This window comes from Talaromyces rugulosus, chromosome I (genome assembly GCF_013368755.1).
Source record: "Talaromyces rugulosus chromosome I, complete sequence".
NCBI lineage: Eukaryota > Fungi > Ascomycota > Eurotiomycetes > Eurotiales > Trichocomaceae > Talaromyces > Talaromyces rugulosus.
The window spans coordinates 6,542,851-6,552,882 of record NC_049561.1 but is presented as its reverse complement, the minus strand read 5'-3'; the positions used below and the strand labels follow the sequence as shown (position 1 = coordinate 6,552,882).

At 45.8% G+C, this 10,032-nt stretch overlaps 4 protein-coding genes across 4 annotated transcripts; 3 read left to right on the top strand and 1 right to left on the bottom strand.

Annotated features, from left to right (window-relative positions):
- Positions 1-195: 195 nt before the first annotated feature.
- On the top strand, positions 196-1,101 carry TRUGW13939_02243 (uncharacterized protein; the record flags this gene model as incomplete). Its single annotated transcript, XM_035485437.1, has 1 exon — positions 196-1,101. The coding sequence occupies one exon, from the start codon at positions 196-198 to the stop codon at positions 1,099-1,101; it is 906 nt and encodes a 301-aa protein (XP_035341330.1).
- A 512-nt stretch (positions 1,102-1,613) lies between these two features.
- TRUGW13939_02242 (uncharacterized protein) lies at positions 1,614-3,074 on the bottom strand (the record flags this gene model as incomplete). The annotated part of the gene is made up of 2 exons (XM_035485436.1): positions 1,614-2,908; positions 2,966-3,074. The coding sequence occupies 2 exons, from the start codon at positions 3,072-3,074 to the stop codon at positions 1,614-1,616; spliced, it is 1,404 nt and encodes a 467-aa protein (XP_035341329.1).
- Positions 3,075-4,947: 1,873 nt separating this feature from the next.
- On the top strand, positions 4,948-5,860 carry TRUGW13939_02241 (uncharacterized protein; the record flags this gene model as incomplete). The annotated part of the gene is made up of 2 exons (XM_035485435.1): positions 4,948-5,499; positions 5,555-5,860. The coding sequence occupies 2 exons, from the start codon at positions 4,948-4,950 to the stop codon at positions 5,858-5,860; spliced, it is 858 nt and encodes a 285-aa protein (XP_035341328.1).
- A 2,102-nt stretch (positions 5,861-7,962) lies between these two features.
- Positions 7,963-10,032, top strand: TRUGW13939_02240 (uncharacterized protein; the record flags this gene model as incomplete). Its single annotated transcript, XM_035485434.1, has 5 exons — positions 7,963-8,046; positions 8,100-8,137; positions 8,193-8,959; positions 9,021-9,608; positions 9,659-10,032. 5 exons carry the CDS (start codon positions 7,963-7,965, stop codon positions 10,030-10,032), a joined length of 1,851 nt encoding a protein of 616 aa, XP_035341327.1.

Below are 10,032 nucleotides of genomic sequence, written 5' to 3'. Positions count from 1 at the left end.
TTGAAGTACGGTTTATGGTTTCCGAGTGTCGATTTGTCAACGGGCCACTCTAGAATTAACTTGGACTTGATGGTTTGGTTGATACTTAAAATACTATTGATAGTCAAATATCGAACATGTATCCAACATTATCTTCACTCCATAAGTCAAGGGCTATTTCAATTGAACTTACCAATCATACAAGAAACATTTACAATGGCCTCTAGTGACGTCGAGATATTCCATCGCCAGGCATTCCTTGATGCGGAAATCCGTATATTCTACATGGAAGCACATCCTTTAGGAGGAGACAAAAAGAAAAAGGGAACAATCCTTCTCATTCACGGCTTTCCTCAGACTTCTTACCAATTCCGACACGTAATCAAGCCGCTTGCTTCAGCTGGATATCACGTTGTCGTCCCCGACTATCGTGGCCATGGGTTTTCGTCTCATCCTCTGTTACCTGTGTCTGCTTTTACCAAAAAGGAGATTGCGAGTGATTTGTTCAAACTCATCACGGAACATGTCGGAATAAAAGAGAAGATTCATGTGGTTGGGCATGATATTGGCGGTATGATTGCCCACGCCTACGTCGCGCAGTTTTCTGAGCATGTGGCCAGTATTGTATGGGGGGAGTGTCCTCTTCCAGGAACAGCACTGTACGATGAACTAAAACACTCGAAAACACACTGGCATTTTGATTTTCAGGGTCACAATCCCGAGATTGCTGTAGCATTAGTCACAGGAAAAGAGAAGATGTACCTGAAGCATTTCTTCGACCGGCTGACCCAAAACCAAGCCGTCTTTACCCCAGACGTGGTCGAGTTTTACACAATGCAGTACTCAATGCCAGATGCACTGCGCTGTGCATTTTTCACATACAGCGTCTTTGAACTCGACGCTCAACATAACAAGGAGTGGCGTGACAAAAATGGGAAAGTGGCTGTCCGCAACATGATTCTTTCCGGGGACCAAAGCTGGGCTGCGCCAAGTTCAAATTTTATGGCTAGCGAAATGTACATTGACCCAAAAGTTGGTACTGTGGAAAACAGCGGACATTATCTGGCTGAAGAGAACCCTGATGGTTTTGTGAAACAAGTTTTGAGTTTTATCAATGCTTGATCATATGCTTTTTGGCATCTGGAAGCTCAAGAAGACTCTCACCAAGATGAATGTTTAATGGAAAATTATTATTAATCGAGCTACGTGTTGTCTGGATTAGATTTTACACAAAACACAAAGTCTATCAGAAATACACGTGAAAATAAGTATCCACATAGATACGTAAATAACATTCAAATAGTTTTTTCCAAAAACATTGAATACCTTGGACTCTAAACGTTAATATACCGTCGTCTACAGTCTCTACCTGCCTAAATGGTTTATTTCAAAGGCTGCTTAGTAGCTTATTTTGAGGTATAAGAGATTAGTAACGTAGTAAGCACATCAAAATATACGAACAGGGGCACACCCCAGACTGAAAGCGCGGGGAGTTATTATTAGAGAATTGGCGGGTCGAATTTTCTTGATATTAATATGCAGGTTGAAAACAAGGCATTATGAGGTAGAAATTATTAGGAAAACAATTATATCGATACTAAAACAACTAGCAGTTTGTCAAGTGATGATTATTATCATTTATCATTTTCTGAGCTCATCCGAGGTCCAACCGTAACAAACAAGCCTACTGGTGCCTGAATGCTTGAGACCAGCTCTTTTCCAGCGTATCTCAGTTCGTAGTTCTCATCTGCTATCCGGAGGTCTACACTCCTCAGCACATAAATCAGGGTAATCATTGATAAATGCCAGGCAAATCTCGGAGCGAAGCAACGGCGTTTACCATTCCCCCATCCCTTCCTGGCTCCAGGTGGTAATTTTTCGTACGCTTCGCCGAGCATCCGTTCTGGTTGGAAGGCCTCTGGGTCCGTGAAAACAGCTGGATCGCGGTTTATAGCTTGCAGGATTACCATCACTGGCTGCTTTCCAGATATCTCGTATTTTCCACCTGCAAGTTGGATATTTGCCGGACTGTCTGATGGTACAGGCTGGACAATAAACCCAGGGGCGGGTGCAGACAGGCGTACGGTCTCTCTTAAGATGGCTTCGAGATATGGTAACCGGGACAGATCATCAACAGCTATTCTGGGTTTGGTACCCACAACGCGGTCAATTTCTTCGCGGGCTTTGGCCATTTTTTCTGAATTCGTAATCAAGTAGTATAGTGCAGACGACATGAGACCAGTGTTTGTAATTGCGCCGATCAATAGGGTGAGTATCGCGTCAATAACTTTCTCCTCATCAAGTGATTCACCTGTTTGAGGATCTTTGTTGAAGAGAAGACCGTATAGCAGATCTTGTTTGGGACTCTGTTCCGTTTTCTTCGCAGCAATCAGGTCAGATCCAATCTGGCGAAACTCGCGAATATATTCAGCGTATACACGATCGTAGTAAAGCCAGTTGATCAGCTTTGGTCTTGAGGAACGCTTAAGAATTTCCCAACTAATTCGGACCAGCGACTCTACAACATGCGGTCCTTGGCCATTCACGAGGTTGTACCGCTGACCAAAGAGGGCATATATGACTGCTTGCATGTCAAAAAGTTGCAGATCGGCTGTGAGATCGACACGTTGAGATGGGTTTGATGTCCACTTCTTAGTGAGATCTGATGCCACATCTTGTATGTCCGTGACCCTTGTCTCGTCATACGACGGACTGACAAAGGGCGCCATGATCCGATGAGATATCCCCCAGTTGGGCTCGTCGTCATGGGCGCTGATGAGGCCGTCGTGGACGGTTTTACGCAATTCTAAGATGAGAGGAGCCTGCGTGTATTTCCGAAAGCGTTTCACATCGCATACTTCTTCGGCAAGAGCGGCATTTGCAACTATAACGATCTGTTTTCCAAGGACGTTGATCTTGAAAATGGGTCCTAGCAGAAAAACTCAACCACTTACCCCACAGGCATCAGAACTGCATAGGAACTTACCATATTTATCGGCAAGCTTTTTCAATGAACCCCAGGTGTCATTCGAGTTGATGTCGAGAACATTCCCTATAAAAGGCAGGCCAGGAGGCTGTGGAATAGAGGATGACATGATGCCGCAAGATACTGTAGCAGTTATTCAATAATGAACCGTCGGTTCGAGGGAGCCAAGAAGCTGTTGATTTTGGTAGACACGCACCATTTATTTATCTGGCTTCTTAAGCTATGAACCATTGGTGATTGCACCTACATACGTAGGACCAACATTGGAGCTAGCAACGTCGACTGCGGGGTTTCCGAGATACCTGCAGGTTAACAAACGTAGATGATCACTTGTTATGAAAACAAATCTAAAATAAAAGTCCCATCCAATGACAGTTGACTGATTTCCCACTATTGCATGAGCGATGCATACGATGCGGTCTAGACACAGAATTGGCGTCGCACCATTCTCGGCTGGCCTTTTCAAAGGCGCAGCTGAAGACTAGACAATCAGCTTTGCAAGTTGACCGCCAAGGTGATACGAACTACGTGGCACCCTCATGGCCAAAGAAGCTTTGTCCAGGCCCAAAGACAACGCAGAAGAAAATCTATGCGTCTTAAGGGACGCGTTTAGGATAGAATCTTAATGTACACAAGCAGCAGAGTGCCTAGTTAGTTGTTAGTGTCACGTATGACGTTACTGCCAAATTACCATTCTACATCTTTTTTTACTAATAGCGATTAGTATGGGATATTATTTCATGTTGCTACGTAAAGAAATTTGTTCACGTCACGACATTCGTTACGGTTACTTATGTGTAACCGAGTTCGTGACGTGACGGATTTTTGAAGGTCATGGCAAGGCCATGGAACGGTACATTTTCCGGTATGAAATGAATCATGATACACTAATCTAGCACTGGCCAATGTGGTGTGATAGTTGACAATCAGATACCTCATCAGTATCTCGAGGTACCCACAGATGTACTGGGTCATTTCGAGTGTAGGTGACTTGTACCGCATATGCAGCGTCCTCTGCAGTGGTGAGTTTAGAGGCGGCGGCCAGGTGACACTTTTGAGCTCCTGGACGAAGTCTGAAACGATCTTGAACTTTTTAGTAGCCTCACGATGATCGGATACTAAATTTATGAGATCCTGAGATGTATCCACCACGACTAGCACTTTGTCGATGTGCGCGCGAAACAGAGTAAACTCATTCTCGGTCACAGAAAGGCCATCCTAGGTCCGTTTTCGTGATGACATTTTGTTTTCGATTCGGATTTTCAGTGAGGGAAATGAAGTGCCAAGCAAAGAAGATGTCCTGGCTGAAGTTCTTTGAAACTTCAAACGCAACTTCACGAGTGAAGCCAAAAAAAATAAACGAACAAAACTCTTGCGTTTTCGGGGTAGGGGTTAAACACAGAGGAGCTTTCAGCACGAAGCACCGCGTAAGGGAAGAGTTTTTGAAAGACAATTCTGAGCTGATAAGGCTCGTGATGATGTCCCCTTGATGGAACTGATGTAGAAAGAGATGATTGGATGGCGGGAAAGAGCTAGGGTAGAGGGAAGATTAGGGCTCAATGACTTCGGTCGATCGGACTTGACAAGACCATACGGAGTAGGGAGGAATAGAGTGCAGCAAAATCTCAGAGAGACCCTATTGCTAACAGATCAGGAGATAATCAGGATTAATCTGGCTATCGAACGGACATGCTACCATTTGTTGCAATGGCTTTGCAATAACGAGAATGCCATTCGACGATAGAAGCTGAGAGACTAATTTCGTCCACATTAACGAAGACACTCCGCTCTTCGTTACGAATACCTACAAATGGGTCTCGCAGAAACGAGAGATCATCCAATGGATCGACAAGATCCTCCAAGACTCCATCCAGGCGACGCCAAATATCACGCCAATCAAAAACAGCGAGCAACGAACTGGATATGTGGAAATGCTTTTCACAAACAGGAAAGAACAGAGCAACCATGTCTGCCTTGGCAAAATGGGTCGACTTCTTAATGAGGTAGGTCCTATCCTCGGCGCCAATGACAGTATGGATGTCGTCGAAGTGAGTGGCAAACCACCCGCCGACGGCGTCCATAAGGTCAAAGAACGGTCGAGGGTAGTGACAAGCGAACGCTCTTGTCAGCTGGCTCGCTACAAGAGTTGTTCTGCCCCAAGGATGGGCGACCATTTTCTCTACGACGCCAATCGGTCGACCATCGACCGACACGTCGATGCCCTTGTGGACCAACTAGGCAAAAGCGACCGCCGATATGATGTCGCGAACAGGTGTAGGACAAGTGCATCGATGGAAGTGCTGCAGGCCGTAATCTCAGGGCTGGATGCCGATGGCATCCAAAAATCAAAGAACTACACCACGTCGGACCCCAGAGAACTTCTGGTCATAGATCTCATCAATATCTCCCCTCCTCCCAGCATCACCTTGGACTGTGGGCAGCATTGGCGCGCTGCCGTGCTCAGAATGAACCAGCGGCCTATCAACTCCATCACCGGGTTGTTCAAGAAAGATGGCTTTCTCGAGGACAACCGGGTATGCCCCCGTATAACAAGTTTTATCTTATACTAAACTATACCGACATGCTTAGTCCACGATGTGGCCTGTGGAGTTTTTTTACTCCACGGAGTTCTTGGACCAGCACCCATTGACCTGCACTCGACTCCGATATAACGACGCTACTGCTAAACAGAGCAGCTCGTTTGGAGATGACTTCGCCACCATCCACCGAGTGTGGAGGCACCTGGACAGTCCAAGGAAAGCCAGCATCCTCTCAAGCCAAAAGCAATTTGTCGACTTTTTGAGTCACCTCCTGCCCGGAAGCTCGGCTCCTACTAGCTGGCTACCCTTGTTGAAGCATGATAGCTGGCGCCTAAAAAACCATGTGCCCCAATAGGGGTTGAGGTTGGCGAGGTCGACTATCGCCACAAACACCAAACCTCCCTCCAAGGCGGCTGAGGCGAGATCGGGGATTGGGTTTGCCTCTATGTCCAAAGAACGACGCTAGCCCCGTCTAGTAGTTTCGTGCGAGTGAGTCCATTCAGCAAGCTGAAGGCTGCTGAATGGGTTTGCTGATGAATCAGTAGTCATCGTGCGGTATTAGATGAGAGCGGTGATGAAGGCAGACAAAACCGCAGAATATATTGGAGGTCTCAAGAAGATGGGCAGGCTAGGAAAACAGATGAGAGGAACAGACAAAACTGCAGAAGATCTCAGGATGTTAGGCTGGTAATGGGAGAAAACAAGATGAGGTTGTCAGGCAAAATTGCAGGTGATACTAAAGGGGGCATCAAGAGATATGGAGATTATGAGGGGGAAAAAAGATGAGAGTGGATGGTCTGAAGGAAATATAACAATGGGTGGAGCCTTGGTTAACTGGTGGATTGTGTATAAACAACAGTATTGACCGGGCAATGCATGCTTTGGACAAGACCAACCCCCTTGATAATAACAAAGATTCTTGCTAACTGTACTCCACACTCAATAGAAGCCATTCTTGCTCGTGCCAATAACTATTCATGCTTGAATAATTCTGAATATGCTAAAATTTTAGAGATTTTGAATGTGATATGATAATTTATATGTGTAGCATTGTCCCTTGCCAGCTGAAGACACACTTAACACTACTAAACTAGAACACATGATAACAATCATACGCATAAAAAATCCTATAAACCTCGAAACAATGAGGGTAAAATGGTCACATGGTTGTATGGAGCCGTGGTCATGACTGAGATCGTTTTATATATAGGGGCTTTTATGGATCATGGGGATATACCTGCGTAACGGGATCTGTCATTGCCAAATCTGCTCGTCGCTGTCAAAATTGGCCGAATCGTGGTACAATGCAACCACCCCGCTTTTCAACAGCTACTCGTACGGTCTTCGTTTTATATTGCACCAACAGACCAGGTAGTCAATCTACAGGCGTCAATATTTCATCCTGTTCTAAGCACTTGAGACTTGCTGTGCAGGATATTTGTGATTCCTATATGAGGAGGTCAATAAGTACGTTAAACCGATTATCCTAGAACGACTCACTCAATAGCCTACAGCCAATATCTGATAGTTATAACATCGGTCAGATCTAGGTTATCTTTATCTCTTAAACGCTCACATTTTTAAAGAAACCGGCTGTATACACGAGCAAGGCTAATCTGGTAAACTCTTGTTTACTCAAAGCTCTTTGGCACACCTATAAGCAAAGAAGATGATGATATATTAGTATCTATTCTATTTAGTATTCTTTTCTTGTCATGATTTTAAAGGCATAGGAAGAATGGGAGACCGCAGCACGGCATAGCTAACTTGGAGAGGAAGAAATGGCCGAACGCAGTCATCTCTTAAGGTCGTTTCTCGCTCATATGGCTGCGGATATCTTCGCAATAAAAGAAGAGTATATTGCCTTTAAAGCATGAAGTTTAATTTAAGACTGAGCAACTCCAGCTCTCTAACTCCTTGTCTCTGCTCTTTACTTTAAACAGTGCACAGAGTCTTAAAGAACTCATTCTCAATCTAGCAGTACATGCATGCAGTATAGATTATAATGCAACGCAAATAAATGGTAAAAAGTCTGTCAAATCATAGGGGGAAAATCCAAGCACGCACTACTAACAATCAGAAATGTCTATACAAAATTTGTATCTTTTTTTAGATATTAAAATTATGGACAAACTATGTCCCAACTAGGAAATTAACGACCGGGGCTTGCGGGTCCCGGCGAATAGGAACCTTCCAACAAGCCAACAGTATTTATATCTGAATCCTGCAACGCGCCAAGTTTGTTAGTTAGGGGCTCACGACTCGTACGTACAAGATAGTATTTGGCCCTAAGCCTCATCTGCAATACTGCCGTGGTAGTGTTATGTTATTATTCATCGTTGATTGTGGGTTTTGCCTAGCGCCGACAGGTCAACATGAGTCTTCCACGCAACGATCGCTTTTGCTACTTGACACCTCTGTGCTGGGAACCATTCTTGGTCTCATTTGTTGCACAGGATGTGGTACTCCAGGCTCAGGTTATGGCTTCTTCTTGCTCTGGTATCAGGGGTGTATTGTGACGTTGATCCCATCGTCATCCAGGTAAATCAGCCTAGGCTGAATCGCAAGGGCGTTTTGCTAAAATCACAAGATAGGGCTCCAAACTCTTTTACAAGACCAATGGCACTCAGTTGTAAGCTTGTGTGCGAAGAAACTATATAATAGAGTAAACCTAATTTGTGTTTCAGTTTTATCAAAGGGTTAGCATACCAGAAGTATTTAGGAGACCTCGCCACGATCGACATCTCGACAACCGACTATCTAGCGGTGCAAACGGCATGCAGTCGCGATGTACCAATTTTCCAGGAACTGGGAATTAACACCATCTCCGTCTTCAATGTAGACGCGACCCAGAACCACGACTATTGCATGGGGCTGCTTCAGGACGCCGGCATCTACGTGATCCCATACCTGCGAGAATTGAACACGGCGGGCATCAACGGGGCTTGGACGACAGAGGATTTCTCGGAAAAGACCGATATCGTCGATGCATTTGCTCAGTACAACAACATTCTCGCATTCCTCGTCGACGAGGTGACAATCGGGGGCGCCAACTCCACCGCGACGGTCCCGCTTTTCAAAGCAGCAGTGCGAGACGTCAAGGCCTATATTGCGAGCAAAGGATACAGAAACATCCCAGTTGGAATTGACGATACCGGATTTACCGGTAGCTCCGGGGCGGGGACACTGGCCTACTTCAATTGCGGTGAAAGCGCGGATTCGGTTGACATTTATGGTGCATCTATCTACTCATGGTGCGGGAACGCGACCATGGAAACCAGTGGTTATGACCAATGGACCGATTGGATTAAAGACTATTCTGTCCCAGTCTTCATATCGCAGTACGGCTGTCAGATATCGCCGAGCTTTACCAGTATAGCCGCGCTTTACGGCTCTGAAATGACCCCGTACTGGTCAGGTGGCATTTGGTATACCTATGCAGGGCCTGCTTATGGTATTTATTCCGCTCTCCCCTTTCTTTAATTTAGAATGCTCATGCGTCAAATCTACTTTAGGACTGGTCAACGCCAGTGGTCAATCGGTCGAAAAGGGCAGTGCGTATTCGTCCTTTTCAAGCCAAATCGCCAGCATAACCCTATCCCCAACAAATTCGGCATCATACACGCCCACCAACACTCCAACCTCTTGTCCAGCAGTCACAAAGGGGTCTTGGGAAGCATCACCGACCCTACCCCCGCAGCCCGATGCTAAATATTGCAGCTGTTTGCAGCAACAAAGCTACTGCCAATTGCTTCCTGACCTCAACAGTACAACGTATACTGATATCGTACAAAACGTCTGCGGTCTCGAAGACCAGAGTTTGTGCGAGGGGTTGATTACGAATGCAACGCTTGGAGAATATGGCATGTACTCAATGTGCAACACCACGACGCAGCTCTCGCTGTTGATGAGCAACAATACGGAGCAGAGCTCAGATTCGGACAATAAAAACTGCTTGTTGTTTGGCTCGGATTCGTATGCTACCAAAAACCCAGCATATGTGACCACCGCCCCACGTTGTACATACCAGACGCTGACCGCTGCTGCTCCTACATCTACATCTACCTCTACCTCGACCCCATCGAGTACTACTGGATCTGCAGGTACGAACTTGTTATTTCTCATCTTTATAACTTGACCTAATTTTTTCTAGGCGCCGGCTCCAACCCAAGTACTCCTAATGTTAGCGGCAATTCGCACAGCGGACTCAGTGGAGGAGCAATAGCCGGAATCGTTGTCGGAGTGATTCTTGGAGTCGCAATTATAGCAGCAGCAGTGTTTTTCACCCACCGACAGAGAGCGAAAGCTAGTGGTCTGGGAGAGAGCACTGGCTTTAAACCTGTTCCTGCAGTTCCTGCAGTTCCGGAATTACCAGTGGCTGGGTTATACCAGACTGCTGAGCTATACGACAGTCGTTCAATTCCTCCTGCTGGACCATACCAGACTGCTGAGTTATACGGCGGTCGTTCAATTCCTCCGGCTGAATTGGATGGTACTGGATTGCCTTCCGAGATGCCTGCTCGATAG